Raw genomic sequence first — 24484 nt, forward strand, 5'->3', positions numbered from 1 at the left:
GACGGAATATAGGGATTTGGTAGGTTTCCATTCTAAAGGCTTTTTAATAAATATGGCAACATTTTGTGACGTTTCATTGTTGCTGACGCGTAGTGAAGTGTTTTGAGAGTCATGTGAAGGCAACAGAACTTACGTAACGCTTACGGTTTTTTTTTTTGTAGTTTTTCATTTCTGGATGCGTCCTTAATGTGTCGGAATATACCACGTTTACCCTAGGTACTTGTTTAGGCTATTAACTTGGAGTTTTCTCTTTGACGTGTGGCTGAACTAAGGCAAATATTACTGCGTTCAGCTAAGGTTGAGGATGTCATTTTATTGAGATGATTACCTGCCATTTCTAACTCATGGCGGCACATGGCCCTTGGGCCTTGCCCCATGGTAATAATGGTATTGATACCTACTTGGTAGGCTAACTGGTGATGGTGCCAATCCATCTTGCCATAATGCCCATAAAAACTCTTATGTATGGCCTTTTAAACATTCTTTAAATTGAGGCCATTAGTCAGCCAAAATGAACTTAATTTTATTTAGTTAAGCTGCATTAATTAAATTGCTGATTCAGTAATTGCAAATGGTAATACTAATAATGGTTATTGGTATGATATGGATACCATCAATTAGCATCAAATGGGATAATGAGGGATGTGCAGAGACGAGTAATGAGGGACAATCCTACAACATTTCATAGAAATGTTGCAGCAGCTGAACTAATTTAAATATTGCAAAACTAAAAATAGTAATGTAAATTTCAATATTTTTCCTATCTATGTAGCATAAAACAAGTTGAGAAATTGTATATTTACTACCTCTAAAAAATCCCTGAAAAAAGTGAAAAGTGAGATTTTGGAAAAGTATCTGCTAAGGTCGGTAGCAAAAAAATATTTGCCATATTAAAAAGATTCACTTCCATAAAAGTTACACACTGACACAGGTGTTGGCTTAAAAACGTGATTGACAGAATGCGTAGCTCATTCCAAAAATATGGCAGCCATTTCCACAAGACAAGACTGGGTAATAAGGCCTAAGGGACACCTGTAAAAACATTTACCATAGAACCTTGGTTAGCAAAGGCTCCAGTTAACAAAAAATCAATTAACAACTAAGAAAAATCATGATTACATTTACCTTGCTCAGCAAAAAAATTTACTTAACCCTTTCACAGGTAAGTTACCATATATGATCACTTGAAATTGCGTCACAAAAAGCCTCACCACGGCTTCCTGTTTGTTTTTGAGGCATCCTTATAATGCCTCAGTCAATCACTATTATCTGACCATCGTTCTATCTATAGCATCACCAGCTGCAAAGTCCACAAATTGAAATATGAGCATTTAAATGAAGGTTTTGACTCGGACAATGGAATTGATGCTCTTTCCGCATTTTCTTCATAAGGTGGAAGTATCAATATATATATTTATTTGTTTTGGCATTTTGATTAAATTTAATTAAATTAAATTTTTATGTTTCTAATTTTTCATTTGCATAAACTGAATTTTGATTATAAAGAAAAATTTTGTGTACTGATCGCATTTATTGAATTCTTCAAGTGCGATTTAAACCTTCAATAGGCAAAATTTGCAAAAATTCATAGAAATAAATATATTGTTTTACAGACACCTAGTGTCTGCAACACGCCCCTATATTACAGACTCCTAGTGTCTGCAACACGCCCCTATATTACAGACTGCTAGTGTCTGCAATACGCCCCTATATTACAGACACCTAGTGTCTGCAATGCGCCCCTATATTACAGACACCTAGTGACTGCAATACGCCCCTATATCACAGACTGGTAGTGTCTGCAATACGCCCCTATATTACAGACACCTAGTGTCTGCAATACGCCCCCATATTACAGACTGCCAGTGTCTGAAATATGCCACTGCTAGTGTCTGCAACATATCCTTTTTTTACAGACACCTAGAGTCTGCAACACGCCCCTATATTACAGACTGCTAGTGTCTGCAATACGCCCCTATATTACAGACACCTAGTGACTGCAATACGCCCCTATATCACAGACTGGTAGTGTCTGCAATACGCCCCTATATTACAGACTGCCAGTGTCTGCAATACGCCCCTATATTACAGACTGCTAGTGTCTGCAATACGCCCCCATATTACAGACTGCTAGTGTCTGCAACACGCCCCAATATTACAGACTGCTAGTGTCTGCAATACGCCCCTATATTACAGACTGCTAGTGTCTGCAATACGCCCCTATATTACAGACTGCTAGTTTTACAGACTGCTACAGCGTGTATGACCACAACCGTGACGGGGGCGTGTCGCGAGAAGAGATGATGCAGCTGCTGAGGCCACACGTAGTGACGCTGCCGCCCGGCGAAGAGAGGGATGAAGTTGCTAAAGATTTGCTGGGTTCGTTGCTATGCAGACGAATAGAGCCTCCATATATTATTTCTCTAACTTAATTAGTAATATTATGACTTCCAAATAAATTAACTACATTATGAATCTGACTTAATTAATAATAGTAATATTTCAAATTTAATTATACATCTACATTAATTATGATGACTAACTATATTATTCTTAAGTATGATTATATTAATTATTAACTATAATTATTATAATTTTTAATTATATTATGACTCTGACTTAAGTAATGCTATTATTACTTCTACGTGAAGTTTTCAAGACATTGATATATCGTTTCCAAGTCCACTTCTTACTAAACTTGTGTGAACCCGGGAAAAAATACCGTTCTGACTGATAGCAGGCCTGTAAAAGTCTATTACAGTTCAGTTTATATAAAAGTTATATACAAATAACTTGATAGACTTGGCGGTTAAGAAATTGGATGAAGACCACGACGGCCGTGTGAGTCGTGAAGACTACACGGCTGCCGTCACACGGGAGCCCCTCTTGCTCGAGGCCTTAGGGGCTTGTCTTCCAGAAACCAGGGTAAGGATAAGTTTAATAAACACCAAGCATTATAAGTTTTATATACAAATATCAACTACGTGTGTGAATTTTTTGCTGATTTTTTAGAACTTCAGCAATAATCAGTTTAATTTCAATTAATAAATAATGTTATCACCAGTTAAATTGATGTGGTAAAAAATCTGTATCCACACCGAATTCTGTCAGCGCCGATATACGGCGCCTATGCACTGAGGAGAAACGACATTATTAAACAGATACTTTAAAGTTCAATAATGCCTGTAGTCCACCAACACTATAGAATTAATTGCAAAGTAATATTTAAATAGGGTAATAATTATATCTGTTATAATTAAATTAATATCGCTTGCACTGCAGCAGGATGACATACATCGCTTGTAATTTCGATTTCAATGAATGAAAGGTAATAACTTTATTTCTCTGCCTGCGGGAGCTCTTATAAACGCGTAGAACATTGATGGACTGTACATGCAAAGTAATCAAGTTTTCTTTAATTTGAATGTGAATAACCCATCTACAAAAATTAATTTGTTCTTTTATTCCCTAGGCTCGGGATGAATTTCTCGCAACGTTTATGGAAAAATACGGAAGAAAACTACAGCAACCGATTTAATTCCGATTAAACTCTCCTTGTCATCTTCTGATCACCATCCTTTGATACGGCCTTCAGGTAGCGAGGCATGGCTGCACTCGTCTATCGGTCATAATCTTTAGCACTAACTGCCTGAACCAATGCTTCACACAAAATTGTTTGGTCTATCATTGGGTTACCCAGTGGTTACAGTTCAGAGTACCGAGATTGGAGGCTAAAAAATTTATTGGCATCCAGTAACTCATTGTATGGAAAAGGTGCGAAAATCCTGCAAGAAGTGTGACTTCAAACTATGACGTTCTACTGCCCGTTTGGGTTAATTCATTCTATGCATCACAAGAATTCTGATTCAGTAATGCATGGTCATCCCAAAATAAAAAAAAATTCTACATGGCAGTGCAAAACTTGCCTTCTTGTTAACATTTTAGGTTTGGAGTTCTCATACTTTATTGTAACTACCGCAGTTTAAGAATTAAGAGATGAAATAACATTCAAATTTACATACTATTATCTCATTTACCAGTGTAGTTAAAGCGAACAGAATGTGCGAAGATGTCGCATAGAAGACAACTCGGCCTGTAACATGTTTACAGAAGTTTTTACAGTAAATTTTTCAAATTTACTTTAAAATTATACGTTAACGCGTGCATAAAAGAGAAACGAGTCTGCCGAAGTGGATGAAATTATTATTAGTGTTCAATCGTACTATACTGTAAATAAAACCTAGCTGATAAACTGTAAGAAATCTATCTTACAGCAGCATTGGAAGAGTGTCGCCGCTATGTGCAACACCCACACGATTCCCACGAGTTTGCCTCGTATCAATAATTAACTGACGGCTCTTGATCGGCTGGGGCACCAAAATCAGTAAGCACGGAACTTGCAATTTCATCCTTATCCCAATACAAAGTAAGGCACCTTGATCCCTGCCACCCAATCGTTGCAACCGAACTTTATGGATTCCTCCAAGCCATGAAATACTTATCGGTAAATAACACAGTCACCCGTTATCTGCACGGCCAGCCTATCATCTCTACAACTCCTGCAACCATTCTCCACCAGCCATACTCACCCTGTGCTCTATATTCACACACACATACACATTCTTTAGCAACCAACAGGAGCAGTACATTTTTAGTGGATCCCAATTCACTCAGGCCTGCATGAAATGAGGCAACTGACAGAATCGCTAAGCAATAGCAACGCCTGTTGACAGCTGCATTACTTTTTTATTCCTATGAAATGAACTCTATTGTATATCGTAGTGCCTGGAAATTTTGGCAAGCGAAGTGTACGTTAATCCTCAGCCAGTTTGTTTGTCCGGAGAATGATCAATCCATCCGTTCTTCCACGGGCTCTTCGCACGAGGCAGCCTCGCTGATCCGAGACCCTCTTCACCCGTTTTCAGCTCGGCACAGTGGTCCTCTTCCAAATTAGTCAAGCCTCATACATACTCTGCGTTTGTGTCAAGTTCCAGAAATAGTACGATATTATCTCATTTCTTGCACCACGAATAATGAAGTCCGTGTAGCGGATCTTCCTGACACCTCGTCATCGCCACGTGCTCCTGACACCTCGTCATCGCCATATGCGCCTGACACCTCGTCATCACCACGTGCCCTTGTCTCCTAGTTCGTCCAGTTGCCACCATTATCGAGCAGGTCGCGTAAGCTACGAATAAACTGGCAATTGTCAATTTACTGTCATTAACCAGCCAATTTCAGCAAGCCGCCCTAGTTAATTTCAACCTGTTATTATTTGCATAGCTCTTGTTACCCTGGCCTTGAAAATCCCTGAAAAAGAGTCTAACGATTTAAAATTAATGTTGTCGGGTGCTTGCCTCTACATCCGCTTTAAACTGCGCCGTCAGTAAACTACCTGGGGATTCCGTTACTGTATCGCTACACAGGAGGTACTGCTAGCTACCCTACCTAGCCTCAGACCTGTAGAAAACTATTTCAGTACAACTCGCCACTTCAATAGTCGAGCACAAAAAAATAACAGCTCCGGAGTGTATCGCACGAGGTGCAGCACTCCGTCGACCCAATGAAGAAAAAGAACAATTTAGTGTCTCCGCAGCGTTGCTTGTAACGTAGTGACTAGCAGCGTTGCCAGATGGTATATTTCTATACCAGATTTCACAAATCTGGTATTTTCAGAAGGTGTCTGGTATGAATATTTTAGATCTGGTATATATGCCTAAATCTGGTATTTTTCTGGTATTTTCTGACTTACTACAAATTTACTGCATTAAAGTTCCACTTCTGAAGTTTGAACTTCCTCCAGCGTAGGCGTGGATTATATAGATTGCCTTCAGAGTGGCGCGATTAGAGCTTTCCCGCCATTTTTGGAACCGCAAGTTTACCGCTTGATGAAATAACCCTAATCTAATTGTTAACATTTAACTAAAGTGCTTAATGCAATATGAACACGAGAGTGATGATCCTTGATTGATTACTGATCAGTGATGATCTGGCCTAGGACGAGTGAGGTTGTCGAACCGATCTCTGCGACGCAAGCTCCACCATTTTTGTTTGGTGGTTTGATCGAATTATAGAGTGCCACTGAATTTGGGGGTGCTATACAATATTTCACTGATCTTGAAAATCATCATCCATTCATAGAACTGGCTGCCTACTGCACCACGTGTCTACTTTGACCAGGTCTCCAATGCATTCGTGGAGTGAATGTTTTCACAAGTCATCTATGTGAAAAACAAGTAACGAAATAAAATTTCAACTAAGGTACTGCAGTCCCTTATTCGGACCAAAAGCTATCTGCTCAGCCGTAACAAGTGATCAAACCCGAAATGTTAGATTAATGCAATATGCAAGCATGTATGAAAATGGAAGATGACCTGTAAGCATGTATGAAAATGGAAGATGACCTGTTTCCGGAGCTTGCTCATGTTGAGCGAAGGGGAAGAAGTGCCACACTGATAAATGCACAGTGCATAAAATACTTTTTAGCGCATTTTCTCATTTACGATAAAAATGCACTATTGTCCTCGCCATGTCCGTCCGTCTATCCGTCCGTGACCACGTTCCCGTCGACGAGACAATGCACTCTCTGTCAGTCACTGCAGTGAGTACTGAGTTATATATATTTTTTCTTTTTCTAACTAACGTTTCTGACGAATAGTTTCATTAAATTTGGAGGTATTAGTCAGTTTTCGTACAATAGAATTTCTGGTATATTTCTGGTATTTTGAGCTAGGCAATCTGGTATTCTCGCAGAGAAAAAAACTGGCAACACTGGTGACTAGCGACTTCCAGTTTTGTAATTGTATCAGTACCAGTTTGGCCGGCCGGCGTTGCACAAAATATTCATGTTATTTTACCTCTGCAGCTGGCCCCCAAACGTTGCTACTGCCTACTGGTAAGCACCAAAGTAAAGTATTGAGATTTTAAAATTAGTGTTCCCGTCGTGTCGTTTGAAATATTATTTTCTTAGCCATAAATAAGACTTGAAGTTGATGTAGGGATGAAATAGCATGGATATGCAGCTGAGCAGCAGCTCTATCGCCTCTATGCTATAGTCATTACTCATTAGTCATACTATACTAGTTAAGTATGCTAGTATAGTGAGTATAGTATAGACAGTAGTAGTTTACCAGGAATTTAAAAGTAAAGAAAATAGCCAAAAAGTTCACCATTTCTTATAGGTAACTTATAAGAGAAAATGTTTCGGAGTCCAGCTCCATCGTCAGTTCAAAACCTAGAACACCGGAACAAACAATTAGTAGCCTAAAATTACATTCAAACAATTCACCTAATGATCTAAACTTGAGGACATTAGAACTAAAATCAAAGATAACAGGAATAAAAATGAGATAACAGACATCATAAGTCATAACACATAGGTAACATGTAGAGTTACTACTTACTAGTTAGTAGTTACTACCATAGTGGCAAAGCAGAGAGTTTTTTAGATTCTCCCTCAAGTTCATTTTTGAGTCCTATAAGTAGACCAGCAAAGTATCATGGATACCAGCATTATCATTCATAAGAAACTGGTTTAAATCTTGAATAAATGAGGAAATTAAAAATAAACTGATTCTAAAAAATCTTTGGTTTGCCACTATTGACTATGGTTACTACCAGCCTCAGGTAGGGTAAACGCGGTATATTCCGACACTTTAAGGACGCATCGAGAAATGAAAAACTCTAAAGAAAAAACCGTATGCGTTACGTAAGTTCTGTTGCNAGTAATTAATCTAAACTATGATTTATTTCTCCAAAAATATGATGTTTGTCACTAAAATATTTTTTTCTTTCAGCTATGTTTTTTATGATCTTTTTTGTTGTAGTGAATTCATTTGACACAATTAAAATGGTGCTTAATTACAAGCTGTCCTGTAAGCTTACAGATAAAGAAGAAATGCTATACGGCTGCTAATAAGTAATATGAAGCTTTCAGTGGACAAGGTTGTTGTCACTGCTTGATGACGTGTCCATGGACCATGGATATGGTAATATCATATCAATAATATGGTAATATATGGATAATGTAGTGTATATCAATAAAGAAAAAACAAGTAAAAATGACCAAAAATGTCATTTATTCTACATCTACAACTTCTACAAAGGAAACAGAGGACTTCAGAGTACTGTTAGTAATGGATGAGTTATGAGAACACTCTGCATGCATCAAACGTTTTAAAATTAAGTTTTCAAGTGTCCCTTATCACCCCATTCCCAGGGGAAATTCAGGAGGCTTTTATTTTGCATCTGGCTTCTTAAGAATAGCATATAGACATTTTTTGAATATGCCAAATGATAGGCCTTGCAAAGACCTTTCAAATGAGCCTAAATTTGTTTATGAAATGTTTCATGGTAAGAAGTTATTAACAAAAATTCTCAAAACCATCATGTATTACTGGTACCCTGTTTGATGATAGCTTTGTTTTTGAAAAGGTCAAGCTTGCTTTTGATTATAAAACTTGGCTTATAAAAAATGTTTAAAATTATCCGTTTGTGTGATAGTTAAAATAGCAAATGGAATTTTTTTAGGAATGCCATACAATAGCCCTCACATAGACCTTTAAAATGGGCCCAAAGTCATTTATGAAATGTTCCCTGATAAGAAGTTTTCAACAAAAAATAAAAAAAAATTCCTTCATTACCCTGTTTGATGGTTCCATCAAATGTGGCAATATGGGACAATTTTGAGTGTTTTTTGTTAATAACTTCTTATCATGAAATGATTCATAAACGAGTTAGGGCTCATTTTAAAAATATTCCTGAGGGCTATCGTTATGGCATTTCCAAAAAAATCCATGTGCTATTCACAAGGTGCTAAACACAGAAGAATAGTGTCCCAGATTACCCCTAGGAATAGGGTATTCGGAACACTTGAAATAAAACTTGAGTTTAGAATGTTTGAAGCATGCATAGTGTACCGTAAAATGGGGTAACTTAGACCGGCGGGGTAACTTAGACCACTTTTCGTTTTTTTTACAAAAACCCCCACAACTCAGAAACTATTTGACATAGAAAAATTTTGTCAATGGGCATTAAAGNCACAGTGCAGCGCCGGCAGCCAAAACAAAAGCAACACACGAGAGCCTGGAGCCGGGCAAACCTGTGCTCTCCGTACCCGTGCAGCATTTCCTCAACTCTCACGAGGCTCTCCTGGCATACAATAAAGGGTTTACTTCGTTTGTGGGACTTCCTGTGAGTCATAAAATCCTGGGACTTTTCAGCTAAAAAATTCAATAAATTCTTACTTTATAAGAGAAGTTCACTAGCAGCATTTATAACTCAACTTAAATGTGATGTTGATGCCTAAAACATTTTATCCACGCACAAGTGATGCTGTCTCTTATACACATCTAACCTATTAGATATGCAAACTTTTTAAATCTTTCTATTGTGTTACGTAGCCTCAGTATTAGGCCTTTGATGGCCATTGACAAAATTTTTCTATGTCGAATAATTTTTGAGTTTTGGGGGTTTTTGTTAAAAAAACGAAAAGTGGTCAAAGTTACCCCGCTGGTCAAAGTTACCCCATTTTACGGTACAGATCTTAACAGGCCTTAACAGAAGTACTTTTTCAAAATATCACTTTTTAACATTTTTTTGGGGATTTCTTAAGAGCTATTAAATGTATGACTTTTTAACTCCCATTATGCTACATAGATAAGAAAAATGTTGTAGTTCATGCACCTATTTTTAGTTTTGCAATATTTCAATTAGTTTAGCTGCTATAACATTTTCTGCCATGGTGGAGGACTGTCCCAATTTACCTTGCCCATCCCTTATCCCTGTTTGACGGTACATCAATGAAAAATGTACATGGATACAAATGTGTGCTGACATGTACGGTACCGTACTGTAAATAATTTTAAACCAGTCGGTGAGTTAATCATTTATAGATAAATTCAAACTTTTTTATCAATTTTGTTGTGTATACCGTACTGTACATAAAAATTTATAAAGAAAATAGAAGTTAATTCTACTATAATTTCAGAATCTTACAATGGCATTGAGTGGACCCACAACTGATAGCCAGCTGAATGAGTTCATTGAAGGACAGACTCAGAGACAGAAGTATCAGGCAAGTTTCCAGTGAAAAACAATTAAATTAAATAGCAGTATTTACTGATGTGTCCAATGATATGTATTTGCAATTAAATAACAGCATTTACTGTAATTATAAAATAAATTCAATTTATGAATTTTTCTTATGGAACTATCATCAAGATATTCTTGCATGTATATAAGATATATAACTATAACTATATAACAAGATATAACTCTACGCATGTAGAATAACCAGGATTATAATATATATAAAAAGATAAGCATTCCATTAGAACAATGATGAAGGTGCTAATTTACTGAGAAAAGGAAGCTTTGTAATTATATTTAGTTTTCATACTTTTCAAAATTTTTGTTATTTTATAATATGAAACAAATAACCTCAATTATCAGAACTTCAATTATCAGATACCGTAAAATGGGGTAACTTTGACCACTTCTTTTTCAAAATGATGCCATTTTTTAACTAGATAAATTAAACTTAAATTGAAACATGGAAAATACAGGTCTATACTCTAGCTTCACTCACCATAAATTGCTGGCTCCTGCCTCTCATAGTTTTGATGTAATTTCAAAAAAAGTGATGGTCTTTGTTACCCCAGCTCTTGGGGTTACTTAGACCGGGTGGTAAAATCAATTATATTTTTTGGTAAAATAACTCCAAATAACTCCAGGTTTTGGTGCATTGTAGTAGAACTCTTCTAGTTACATATGCAAATGACAAACTTGAGGAAAGTGTCATAGTTTGCAAATGGGGGGCGCCGCCCCATAATGAGGGAAATGTGACTACCTAATGGCAGCCCTGATGGGGTAATATTGACTGGCTTGGAAATTAAGTTAAAATTACCATATATAAGACTCTGTAGAGTCTGAAACATAAAGAAAAAACATAAATAGGCTGTCAAACATAAAATATGTTATATATGGTAATTTTATATTAACTTCCAAGCCGGTCTATGTTACCCCGTCAGGGCTGACATTAGGTGGTCTAAGTTACCCCATTTGGGGGCGGCGCCCCCCATTTGCAAACTATGACACTTTCCTAAAATTTGTCATTTGCATATGTAACTAGAAGAGTTCTACTACAATGCATCAAAACCTGGAGTTATTTAACCAAAAAATAAAAAAATTGGAGGGGGTACTCTGACAGGCTTTAAATAATAGCTTTTTTTCGTGGGTCACATTTTTAATTTTTTAACCTATTAGATATGCAAACTTTTTAAATCTTTCTATTGTGTTACGTAGCCTCAGTATTAGGCCTTTGATGGCCATTGACAAAATTTTTCTATGTCAAATAGTTTTTGAGTTTGGGGGGTTTTTGTTAAAAAAACGAAAAGTGGTCAAAGTTACCCTGGGAGTCAAAGTAACCCCATTTTACGGTACCGGTATATGTCTATATTAATGAATATTTGTTATAAATATCAATGGCTAAAAGGCCATAGTGGAAGACTTACTGAGTGTGAGAGATGTCCTAACTGTCAATCATCCAAACAATTTATGTTAATAGTATATACCCTTTAATAATTACCCATGTTAACCTGATAATTTTTTTAACATTTGCTCCTAGAGTGAATCTGCAATTAATTTAGTGTAGTGTATGGCTTAGTTTTATTTATTTAGTGTAGTGTAATTTTAGTGTATTAATTATTAATAATTAAGTAATTAGTGTAATTTTAGTGTATTAATTATTAGTATGGTAATTAAGTAATTAGTGTAATTTTAGTGTATTAATTTTAATTATTAGTAGTTAAGTAAGTAGCGTAGGTAATTTTAGTGTATTTATTTAGTGTACGTAGTGTAGGGCTTGTATATATACTTGTGTTTATGTTGCTTTATTGTTTTTAGATGTTCTGGTTCATATATATAGCTCTGTATTTTTCAAGATTATAAGGTAGTTGTGGTCTTTTTGCTGTCAAATTTATTTATTTATAAATTTATTTCAAATTTATCTTGACTGGAATGAAGATTGATAATTTTGTAAGCTAATAAGGAATTGTTAGTGTTAATATCATTTAATTATTTATAATTTTTATTCTGAACCAAGCATAGCATTTCCACATTGAAATCTTTCAAAAAAATGCATTTTAAAAATCACTGATGCATGAAAATATCATAATTAATTTTTCCCACACAATCATGACCAACAATAAATTATTGCTGTCTTCATGCTAAGTCTTTTTTATTTTCTCCATTCCAATGATCTAATACTGTTGAGTGATTTGAAATAGATTTTTGTTTTCCCACTGGTTACTTCATTTAAAAAAAAATAGTTTTAAGAATTTGTGATAATAACCCATAACAAGGTTTACTTAATTATTCATCAAAGGCAGACTGTTGAGCTAATGCCATATTTCTACACTTATTAGGACAACTAAGTCTTCGTTTGGCAATTTTGATCCATTAGACTATTAGGTATCACTTTATAATAACATTTGATTTATTATTTCCCATAAAAACTTTCCTTTCTGCCCAGCAGCTGTGACAGACAACAGTTGTAGCAAGAGCAGCAGCAGCAGCAGTGGTGGTGGTGGTGGTGATTTTCACCTCATTCAAAGTTTGGTCTTTTTCTAGAGGTTACATCTTAATCTCAAACTGTATCTCAGAAGTTTTGATTTATTGTTACATACTACAATGGGGGACAAGCGAAAACCTACCAGTCCAGTTGAAAAAGAAGATTTAAAAAAGAACAGAGTTGATGACGAAAGTGTATCAATTTCTACTCTTGGCTCACTTGCTGAAAAACATGTAGTTCCTAATACTTGTGTATCTGATAAACCGGATGTGATTTCTACACAAGTACCAGAAAGATTTGATGCCAACAATCTTCAGACTAAAAATAAAATATTAGTTGAATGCATTCGTCCAATTCAAGAAAATATTCTTATAGCAAATGTTTGTGACCCAATCGAGAAGAATTTATGTAATACTTCAAGGAGAACAGAGGATAACAAAACTGATGAATATGGAGAGACAAGAAACAAAGAAGATGAAGCAGAGCAGAGCAAAGAAGAGTCTCTAGTTGAGGAAAAATCAAGCAAAGTAGTCAATTTAGAAGAAAATATATTAGAAATTGCCCCTGAACATGACGAGACATTAAAGAGACCAAGATCACCTTCACCGCCTTATAATCAACCTCAAAACGATGCTAAGGCTGGCACTATTCCTCCACATGAAGGATCAAGTAAAAAATTCAAACATAATGAAGAAACGTCCATTGATGAGCTAAGAACTGTTGTTGGAAATGAAGCCAGTACTGTGTGTCCTGAAAAAACTGAAGCTCAAAATGTTTTGCCAATAACCAAACCAACTATAATTTTGACAGAGAACAATGAGAAAACCGCAACTGATTCTTCTGTGACGGCAAAAAGGCCTGGTGAATTGGGGCTTGCTCCTGAAGATGACGTAAGCCAGCACAAGACTTCCAGAAACTTGAGTGATTCAGCAGACCATTCAGGGTCTCCAGATAATTCTGATAAGAAGCTTGATGTTATTGAATTTTGTTGCTTAAACTCAGGTGATCAAGCCTTGGAGCTTAATGACAGTGACCAGATATCAGAAAAGTCATCAGTAAAAGAATCTCCTGTTAATATTTTAGATTTAAATGATAGTTCTAACTGTCCAAGAGACAATGCAGCAAGCTGGGAAGAGAGTAGATGCTTGATGGTTGATGATGTGTTTGTTAGAGCTTCTCCAAATGAAGCAGCACTGCAGCCATTCCAGCCACGTAGAAAACGACAAAAACACATAATTAATGCCCTCCAAAAGATAATGGAATTTTATTTCAGTCGTGCCAATTTGTCTCAAGATCGATTCTTGCGGTCTAAGATGTCAGACGATTTTTATGTTGACCTGCCTCTTTTCCTCACTTTTAATAAAGTTAAAAGCTTGACACAGGAGTTGAAATTACTGCAGTATGCTGTAAGGAATTCGCCATTTTTGGGGTTATCTCCAGATGGCCTGCGTGTTAAGAGAACTCTCTATTACCCCAAGAAAGAAAATGAGTTGGACTGCATTGTCTATGTAGATCATCTTGCACGCAATACAACTGTAGATTGGATCTGGGAATATTTTGAGCAATTTGGAGTTGTTGAGTTCGTGAGTCTTCCTCGGTACAAAGACAGTCACAGATGCCGAGGATTTGCATTTATTGAATTTGATACACCCGAATCTGCTGTGAATGCAGTGGAGGCCCACAGCCCTACTGGGAATCCTGACATATCAGCTTGCACCAACTATTCAAATCTTGATTCTTTGGAGCGATCTTTTAATGAAGAAGTCCACAATGTGCCTGATAGCAGTTGCCATGTTGATAATGAAAATTCGCCACTTGGCGATAGATTGCACTTACCTCAGGACTCAAATTCCGTTAGCAATGTCACTACCACCACCGCTGATGCTTCTGCTGTTGTGGCTTCAGAAGCCGAGTGCACTGACGAGTCGCAAAAAGCATCTCCAAAAAACTTGGACCATGGAATACCCCGAAATGAAGATCTTGATGTTGCTACGCCTGCTGAGAGACATCAGCTGCAGAGAAGAAATAGCAAGACTAGCCGCCCTCTTGAAAAGAGGAAACGATCCCTCCTCAAGAGAAAGACCACTGATGCCGACCACACAGATCATCTGCTAGTCTTGCCTAAACGTGTTTGGTTACAACGCCGTGAAGCTTATCTTGCTGAACAAAAGAAGCGTCTTAGTATGTGCAAAAAGATAATGAAAGCTGATCGTTTACAGCAAGAAGCCCTGAAGATAGACTTTGATGTGCCAAAGCCTCGCAAACAAATGCCTGTGAAAAATCCAGGGTGTGTTGTGAGAGTCACCCTAGATCAGCCAATTGAAGAAAAGTCTTCCATAATCTCTGGGGTCAAGGCTTTTTGCGGTTCTGGCGTGGAGTTTGTGGACTGCTCTGTTGGAGAAAAAGTTTTTCACGTTAGATTCGGTTCGCGCGAGGGCGCTCATAGCTTCAGGTATGGCAGTTCTTGGAAGAACAAAAGTACAATTATTGAAGGAGCTGAAGAGGATGTATTCTGGCAACGAGTCCAGAGCTGTTGGATCGCCAGGATTACGGGACCCAGAATACGAAAAAAAGTTCGTGGAAAGCAGAAAGTGATCAGCAGATGGCGTGCACGGCAAGAGGCTTTGGAAGGAATCGGCGGAGAAGACGGCTTGCCTGATCACAATAATGATCAAGAATGATATCTAGGTCCTTGATGATTGCCGCCCCATTAATGATGAGGTATGGAAGTGTAAAAAGAAGAAATTATGAATTGATTTGCAAATAACTTTGCTGAAATGTTGAACTGTAATGTAAAATAATGAATCTGAATCGCCATATGGGAAAAAATATTTATCTATTGATTTCAGATTCTCAGAGACGAGCCAAGAGCTCAATTATACTTTGATTCAGTTAGGATTGTTGAAGTATTCTATGTGTGAATTAAGAGGAAAATCACCACCACCACTGCTGCTTCTCTGCCGCTGATGTTCAGTAGCGGCCAAGACCAACTTGATACTAAAACTGAAACTCCCTCCAATAATTCCCATCAAGTTTACCATTTCAATTATTGCTCACAGAATTTTTTTGTGAATGTTAAGTCGTCATTTATCGTTCGTTTTAACACTTTAATGAAACGTCTTTGTAATCTCACAGGCGCTGGTTCACGAACTCAACAACCGCTGCTGGAAGGTGTGTTCAGGGACGGGAAAGCTATCAACGAAGCTAGACTCGCGTCTTGAGACCTGCCTCAGCAACTGTGTTGACCGCTTTATCGACACCTCCAACTTTATGGCTAACAGAATAACTTCACTTGCTGCTCAGTCCGCCTCCTCTGACGGCCAGAGCTCATGGGATTAGTTGAGTTTTCGTAGAACAACTCTGCATGTAGTGCGAGGATATTGTTAGCTGTGTATAAAAGACTAATGGAATCCTCAATGAGCAGATTGTGAGTTCTATTTCGGTGAAAACAGAGTGAATTATTAGTTTATTTCAAAAAGGTAATTTGATATTGGATTACTAAGAAAAAGAACTGTGAACAATTTTTCAAGCTACTGGTCAGGCTGACTCGTTGAAGAAATTGCTACTTTGTGTATTTTAAATTAGGTTGGACTGTTTTGCACTAGAGAACAAGACGTTCTATAAGATGTTTTCATCACTACGCGGTTTTTTGTACCGCCACCGGCGAAAGTTCATGTGGGCCGGCGTGACAGTTGGAGGTGCCATATTGGCCAGCAAGTTGGCCGAGTGGAGGCTTCGTCAATGGCAGGAAGACGAGACACGTAAGCTTGTCGAACAAAAGCGTCGCAAGCAGCACTACGAGCGCACACTGGATACCACGCGCTTGTCTTTCTACCAATTGCTTCCCAACATAAGAAAAGTTCTTGACTTGGAGCTAGACTCGGATGTGTTCATTCGCGCCATCAAGAGCAATCCAGAGAGAAAGCGCGAGTATTGGGAACAGCTCAAGCTTGTGGGATTTGGTCGGGTTCTCTGCACTGTTGTGTGCTCGGCAATCACTGCCGCCGTGTCCCATGTCCTCTTGACCGTGCTAGCTGCCACCACAATCGATGACGACACTCCTGAAGAAGTCCAGACAAGGTTCCTCGCCACCTTACAAGGGCTTGTTGAGGAAAAGCTTCCAGGCCTTGTTGAGAAAATTATGGCCGTAGCTTCCAAGACAATCTCACCCTTACCCCTTACGCGGAAACTTACCTTAACGCAGCTTGAAGTCGTCCTGCAAGAGATCTCATTGGCCGTCACTAATGACAGGGAAGCTAGTGAAGAGAAATCTGATGGAAAAATACCCTTATCCATATTGCCATGGAGTCGATATCTTCCAGAGCCTGACCCTATTCATCATAATCCCGATTACCAAGAACAGCTCAGGAAAATGTACCTGACAACCGTTGATATCCTGAACACGGATGACTTCAATGACGTCGTCAATGCACTGTCCCAAGTAGGCGTCAGTTTCTTTCTTGATGAAATCGCGGCTTTTTATTTCTCATCGTGTTTTACTGATTCTGAACAACACAAGCCCGCGGTAGCAATTGTTAATCAGAGCGACGAAGAGGCTCTGTCTCCAAAAAAGTCCAAAGATGAATTATCGAACTCGCATGAAAAACCGAAGGAAGATTCGTTGACACTCTCAAGCGAACCTGGTGCTTGCTCTCTCAGTAGCTCCAGTCCAAACCCTGATTTTGTTCGTAATAGAGAAGTGTATACCGACGTACCCAGCTGTGTTGTTGCAAAGCTTGTGCCTGTACTGAGTGGGTTACTCCATGTTGCTCTTCCCAACCCTCCAGCCAACGGCATATCAGCTGACGTCTGCACCCTTTACCACCGACTCGTCGCATGCAGCCAATTAGAAGCTCTTGCTTTTAGCGTCTATGATGCGCTCGTGCTCACGGCTGCGCGTCCTGCCACTTGATCAATGCTATTGTGATATCTATCTTCCTGACATAAATTTCCAACAAATGTTGAGGAATGAACCACAGAGACTTGGCGATATTTCTTGTGGAAACCACTTATTACTGTGGAAACTTTTTTCGTGCAGAATAGCAAATTTTGCGTCCAAAATGAGATATAAGGGAACTCGATGTATTTGAAGATTGCGACTATTACTAAGTTGGATTAAATGGTCTGGGTTCGGTTTGACTTAATTTAACTTACGAATTTTGTGGAAAGTGTTCAGTACTTTTTTTTTCTTATGATGTAAGGGTGATGAGCTTGAATTTCTATAAATATGCATTATTCTGTTATAAATGGGATTTACACAAAGTTTTTGGTGTTAGCCTAATGAAGTGTTGATTTGGTTCCAGGTAACATTATTTCGGTATAAATCGTAGTTACGTGGACGCCTGGGAATTAGCTAGAACACATCTATGAACTTTGATCTCTCTAATTGAATTGAATAAAAAAGCTGGTTTTTAATGTTGAACAAGCTTTCACAAAGGTTAGGTAAGAAACCTAAGGCACTTCTCTTTATGTTATTACCTCTCAGATTGTGGCGGATGGTTGCTTTTCCTGAAGGAAATGCCAAATTACTTCCGGTGCCCCTTCTACTGCCATTGTCTCAATCATTGCCTGTTCGGTGAAATATTCGCACAACTCTCAATAAATTGCGTAATTTGTAAAGTAAATGCAAATGCTATTAAAATCCATCCTTATTTCTCCATACATTCGCTATTGAATTTTCTTATGTTCTCCTGAAATATTGACCTGAAAGTCTGAGCTTTATTTGCGCCACTTCTGTGCACTCCTTAATTTTGTATTTTTACAGTGATAATAATTTTCTCGATAAAAAGCGCCTCACTAAAGTTTTTGAGCAATCTTTTTTCTGTCTGAGGTTTTGTTTACCTGTAAGACGTTGATGATGCTAAATTTTACAGAAGAAAATTTTCGTGTTCTGTTTTGTTTTTTTCGCGGGTTTTTCTTCTGCTTTTACCAGCATTGTTACGGTCACTTGTGGGACAATATAATTTTTCACAAGAGTTCAGTTGTATGGGTAGAGATTTATAAGCTTGTAGCGAATGATGCTCGGCGTTCTCGATTACTTTCAAACTGTTACTTATTTGGGGTCTTCGGATTGTAAAATAAAATGATTCCTCTGTTTAAACATCACGGACTGTTTTTTACCCTCGTTTTGCGTATCACGTATGTATAAATGATCGTTATTGACCATTCACCCATTTATGGGAGTAGATTTCTCTTTCGAGTGGAATAATATTTGAATAGCCTATCGTTCTAATATTTAAAGAGTCGTTCATCTGCCGTCATTCTCTTTCCTCTCAGTATGGCTCAATTAGAGTCTTTAATTAAATGCCCCGTTTTTCGAGTCCTGTCCTGTGCAATGTTGTATTGATTCACGTGGACTTTAGATAAGGTACAATTGAAAAGTGGTGATTTCAAACCTGGCCAAAATCGTTTCAACCACGAAAAAAATCCTAAACCATATATTCATCCGATTAAATTTTGACTGCACCTTGTCGACGTCTTTAATTCCTGGTGCCTCCAATGACGTTTGAAGATCGCACTTGTTCTCCGCCGTCCCCGCAGCACTAAGATCGCATAAACGCGCTGTTAAAACAATCGTAAGGAAAATTTCCTTCCCTCCCTCCCGAAAATTTCCTTCCCTTGCTCTTGAAAACTCGTCATTTCACTCGGATCTCAGTTTCCTGCGTTTCCGCTTTGCTGGAATTCCGCGAAAAAGAGTCGTACTCGACTGATGATGCACGATATCGGTGGGCTATAGACCACACTGCAAGGATCTAAAGCTTTTAATTCGGAGTAGAACAATGCAAAGTTGATAATTTCCAATCCCGGAAAGATGCTTTACTTCTAACTGATATATCGGTTAATGACGAAAATTCATCAATGCATACGAGCAATTTATGACCCTACTTTCAGCAGCACTTAATTGAACGATAGCTACGAAAATTTCGACCGCCAATTCGCTCTGCAGTCAATAGCTCTAAAAAAAATTACTTAAAGGCCCTAAATAATATAGTATACGACAAATTACGGAGCAGGCAATAAGTCCAGCTATCTCAATCAATCGTCAGTTATGGAAAGATCGGGTTCCAAAGGCCGGATCCCTTGTGAATCAAGTCACGAAAAGTTCAAGAATCGGCAACAGGCCATGGACCTATGTCTTCAACGCCGACACTTCTATTCTATTCTAAATATCTCATTTGAATAATAATTTCATTCTCAGAGTCCGGCAGCACTCATTGCACGTCACTCGTGTCTACTTAACTCGAGTCATCGCTAGTAAAGCACAAAGGGAATTGATAATGCGCTTCCTGTGCAGTGAGTGCAACGAGTGACTAAGGCTTACAGTGCCTCACTCAGTACCGATCTGTGGTGATATCTCCGTGCCCAGGCTCTAGGTCTAATATATGGGATCTTCAGCCTCCTTGAAATATTTACCTCCCTAAATAATTGTATATATCATAAATAAATACATAAAGGATCCTCCTCTGTCCATGAATCCTAGTGACGCTCCTGGGAGTGTCGGTGCCTACACACTTTTTAGTCCCCTTTATTCTGGAGAAGTTAGGCACAAGCGATCGTAGTGTTTATCAATAATTTAAACCATTAAATCTTCAAATGCATCTGAGGAAATTAGGGGCCCGTTCCATTGAGTTTATGTTGAAAGAACCGTTATTCTAAAATTTAATATACCATTCGTATTAGGAAATTGAGGCAATTCGACTTTTTTTAACTTCGAGCTTTTCCTCTGCACCGCTTGATGCTGTCGAAATTCAGTTAATTTGTGCTCGATGTGTGGATGATCGGCTATATATTGCTTTGTGTGTAGGACCGACTACTGAGTGAGGAAATGAGATCATGTTTCATCATTCAAGATCATAACCTACATTCAAATCGGTGGAAATATCATCACCTTGAGCCTGGCATTTCCTTATTTCTGCAAAATATTATATTTCAAACATTCGCCATAGTCTCGAGTCTAAATATTAGTGTTGCAAACGAAGCTGTAATTTTCTTACATAACATTCGACGGATCTTTGTGATATGATTTATGCATCAAAAATCTTATAAAATTTGGTTCACCTTCAGCGTGACATGTATGTATATCTAGTATAGAGTTCGTGCAATAGTAACGCCATGGTTAAACACGGAATGGATATTTACCTTCCTTGCTGCGTAATATTCTTCTACTGCACCTTACCGGCCGAAAGCGTGAGTAAAATATCAGTACGAAACGCCTAATTAATAACTTTGTAATATGAACTTGCAGCTCGAAAATGTTCTGTAAATAGAGCATGACTTAATGTAGTAGGTGCATCTTCAACTGACATAAGTTGGCCTCAGCTAAACGTTGCTAATTTACGAAGTTGAGAAAACTCAATACTTGTCGAGAATCCTTATAAGTATTTAAACGGGCCATGAAAATCATTACGAAATAAAACTTGAAGACTACCCTCAAGAATCAAATTTTAGCCGTGAACCGTCTATAAAATGTACAATTGAATAAAAAATTTTGTAAAAAAAATGCTCTAACAACACTACCACAATTCGTTCGCTTATATTAACAGTGACGGTTGGTAGTTTTCATCTCTGATTTAATCGTATTATAATTTTATTAGAGAATTGGAATTTTAGCGATAAATTCTGCTAAAAGTCTAACAGCATGTGTACGGTTGTGCATCACTTCAGATAAAATAAATCGATAATAATTGTTTTTAGATTTTGACTTGATATTTATTCTTAAATTTATGCTTGGCATTTATTCGCAAATATTGGCCTGATAATAATCCTCAAATTCCGTTTCTGTAATAGGTTATTATTTCTGTCAGATTTTGGACCACCGAGTGTCGACCACACGCTCGCCCAAAATAAAGCAGAAGGAAGACCTGAAGCCCGTGGACGTACACGGCTACGACGACCCCAGTACTCCACGGCCGCCTCTTGTGGTGTACGATGGCCGTGATAGACGAGGTACGGCCGCCTCTTGTGGTGTACGATGGCCGTGATAGACGAGGCACGGCCGCCTCTTGTGGTGTACGATGGCCGTGATAGACGAGGTACGGCCGCCTCATATTGTTCTAGTACAGGCGGAGGGAGCGGGGATTGTTGTAAAAATGAGCTATCCTTGAATAAAATGCAATGACTTGATGTGAAATACGAGTATGTGCACTCGACGGCTACTACTTTTGGTCTCTACACTACGGCTGCCACTTTTTTTACGATGATCGAGATAGAAAAGGTGATATTATGATAAATAAAGTAGAATATATCTAAATATTGCTGAATAGAAAATAGCTTCAATGGAAAATTTAGCTTTAGCTATCACCAAATAGGGGATAGGTAGAGAATAGATGTATTTGTATCAGCTGATCGGCAATGACTGACCGAAAATCAAGAAAGGAACGCTATTAATTTTACAATTGCGCAATGATGGTAAAAAATCTCATGTATGTGGGTTCCGCGAATTTGAATTGGGTAATTAAAGGAATCTGCTCCTAATAAGTTGGATATCCACCTTACTCGAGAGTTAAACTATTTACAACTGCGCAGTGAAGGTGAAAAGTAAAGTATGTCGGTTTCGCGAATGTGAATTTGGTAATTAAATGAATCTGATCCAAATGAGTTGGATATGCACCTTACTCGAGAGTTAAACTAATTTTACAACTGCGCAGTGAAGGTGAAAAAGTAAAGTATGTGGGTTTAGTCGGTTCTGAATCAGGTAAATGGCCGATAGCTACCCCAAATGATCTTGGATCCTGTTTCGCGGTGACTAATAATTTTGGGTATGTGTGTTAAGTGGATTTTAAGTTAAGTAATTATCAGATAATAACTCAAATGTGTTAAATCTTCACCAAATGCTGGAAATAAATTAATATTACACTTGCGCAGTGATGTAAAAATGTCAACTTGTCAATTATGTTGGTTTAGTAGTTTCGGAATTAGGTAATTAACCAATAGCTGCGCCATGTATAGAATAGTTCCCAATCTCAAGAAATAAGTAAATTTAATAAATGCTTAATGATGAATTATGTGGAGAGAGACACATTAGTGTGAACGCAACCAATGCGAATAAAATCAGCAAGAAAACACGTACGACAGAACCTATATCATATTGGACATAACCAACTGTGCACGATTTCTTATGAAATAAAACATTAAGTGCACATTTATTGCAACCAAGGACTAGCATGCTATGTTCCTGCCCCTTCAAATCTTTACGGGGTTATGTTAATTTTTTAGACGCAACGAAAGTCCTTCCTCTGAACATTAGTATCAGCCATAATCTTGTGTATTTCCTCGCACTGAAATTTATTCGGGAATTTAAATAAATTTTTTCGGGAATTTTATTCGGGAATTTCGGGAAATTTAAATAAATTGACATTATAGTTGAGCATATTGTTTATTTTAATGTCTGCATAGAATGCAATCCCAATAAATGTGAATGAACTATACGTATGTAAATATATTCAGTGGTCAAACTTTTTATAGACCTGATGCAAACAAAAAAATTTTTTTTCGCGTTGTCATGTAATATAATATGTGAAAATTAACTCGTTTTTTTAATAAACAGGTATGGTGCCGCGAGAGCAGTTGCATCGCGAAAATATTTTTGGTTTAGACGAGCTCTCATCGGGTCGATCTTCAGGTCCCATTGTCGTGTCCGGGTATAGTCAAGTACATGGCAGTCTCCTCAACAGAAACTCTACTTTCTCCAGCGTAAATTCTAATCGAAATATGGGTATGTACCCTCAATTGGGGACTGGACAAGAAGAAGCTGTTGCAAACACAGGCGAGTTCAGTGACACTAATTTACCTCCAACTGATTTGTACGGGAGTTCAAGAGATACGATTATCCATGAGGATAGAAAGTTGAGCAGTGACCATGCAGGTGAGACCCAACCTCAAAGAGCTGGAAGTGGACGGAGTTTTGACGACAGCGGTTCAGGGCCAGAGGAAAATTATGCTCAGAATAACGTCTATGATAATGATAAACCAAGTGAAGTCGATCGTTTATCTAATAATTATGATAGTGATATTGATGAAAGATTTAGTGGAAATAATCGTATCAATAGAAATGAAAATAGAAACTATGGTGCTGACACACGAGATCGACCATACAGCAGCATTTGGGAAAGAAATCAAGGTCAGTATGGACCTAACCCAAACAAAACTGCATACCGAAACTTTACAGGATCCTCAATTGTTCAAAACAGCAATGGGTTTCGAACTTCCGGCTCAAACCAGAACGTCAATGTTAATAGAGGTCGTACTTTCCAATACAACCCGGATGAATCACGACCTTCAATTGTGTATAACCGTGATCGGAACACGTTTGTAGACATCACATCAGAGGGATACGAACCTTACAATGCTAATTCTGAATCAGACTCGAGTATATACCAATCGAATTCTGCATTTGATTCATCGTCGAGTCAAGAAACAGTGGCCCTTGGAGCTGGAGGTAGTCGAAAATCAAATCGAAAGAGAGTTGACGGATCGATTAGTTCAACACCAGGTCAAAGAGAAGGAAGAGGCCATGGTAGAGGCCAGGATGGAACGAATCGTCAAGAAGTTCCGCCACCTCTTGCATGCCCTGCACCCAATGGCCTTTTTCCGCATCCTAAGGTGAGAAGCTAATCTAATCTAACTATACCATAATCAATAATGCCTATCATTAATTACTTGTTTTTGCAGGAATTGACATACAAATAAAGAACTTCTAAATATAATTCTTAAAGGGGTGTCCCAGTGGTTACAGTTCCGCGTACCAGGATTCAAGCAGAGAGGTGCGTGTTCGATCAAAGCTCTGTGCGAGTTCTTGTTAGAATCTGCGATGAGGCCGGGCGGTCAAGCACAGCAAAATTTGAGCAGTGAGTTGTGTGTTCGAGGCCTCAACAAGCTGTGAATGTTCTACGAAGTTAAGAATCGGCGGCAAGT

At 38.1% G+C, this 24484-nt stretch overlaps 4 protein-coding genes across 4 annotated transcripts in view; all 4 read left to right on the top strand.

Moving 5' to 3' along the window:
* The window catches only part of LOC108680811 (EF-hand calcium-binding domain-containing protein 1), a gene marked incomplete in the record, with an annotated part of 6358 nt that extends 2794 nt beyond the window's left edge, over positions 1-3564 (top strand). The window contains 3 exon segments of the mRNA XM_018169725.2: positions 2248-2379; positions 2801-2925; positions 3473-3564. Of these exon segments, the coding sequence (XP_018025214.2) occupies positions 2248-2379; positions 2801-2925; positions 3473-3538 (323 nt within the window).
* Positions 3565-12538: 8974 nt separating this feature from the next.
* Positions 12539-15769, top strand: LOC108680818 (la-related protein 7). The gene is made up of 2 exons (XM_018169731.2): positions 12539-15292; positions 15707-15769. Exon 1 carries the CDS (start codon positions 12691-12693, stop codon positions 15250-15252), a length of 2562 nt encoding a protein of 853 aa, XP_018025220.1. The 5' UTR covers positions 12539-12690; the 3' UTR covers positions 15253-15292; positions 15707-15769.
* Positions 15770-15918: 149 nt separating this feature from the next.
* On the top strand, positions 15919-18671 carry LOC108680819 (peroxisomal biogenesis factor 3-like). Its single transcript, XM_018169732.2, has one exon. It carries the CDS (start codon positions 16197-16199, stop codon positions 17481-17483), a length of 1287 nt encoding a protein of 428 aa, XP_018025221.1. The 5' UTR covers positions 15919-16196; the 3' UTR covers positions 17484-18671.
* Positions 18672-20629: 1958 nt separating this feature from the next.
* LOC108680814 overlaps positions 20630-24484 on the top strand; it is a 28120-nt gene continuing 24265 nt past the window's right edge. The window contains 3 exon segments of the mRNA XM_047881206.1: positions 20630-20758; positions 21376-21517; positions 23118-24172. Of these exon segments, the coding sequence (XP_047737162.1) occupies positions 20684-20758; positions 21376-21517; positions 23118-24172 (1272 nt within the window). The 5' untranslated portion in view covers positions 20630-20683.

This window comes from Hyalella azteca, unplaced genomic scaffold (assembly GCF_000764305.2).
Source record: "Hyalella azteca isolate HAZT.00-mixed unplaced genomic scaffold, Hazt_2.0.2 contig7319, whole genome shotgun sequence".
Taxonomy (NCBI): domain Eukaryota; kingdom Metazoa; phylum Arthropoda; class Malacostraca; order Amphipoda; family Hyalellidae; genus Hyalella; species Hyalella azteca.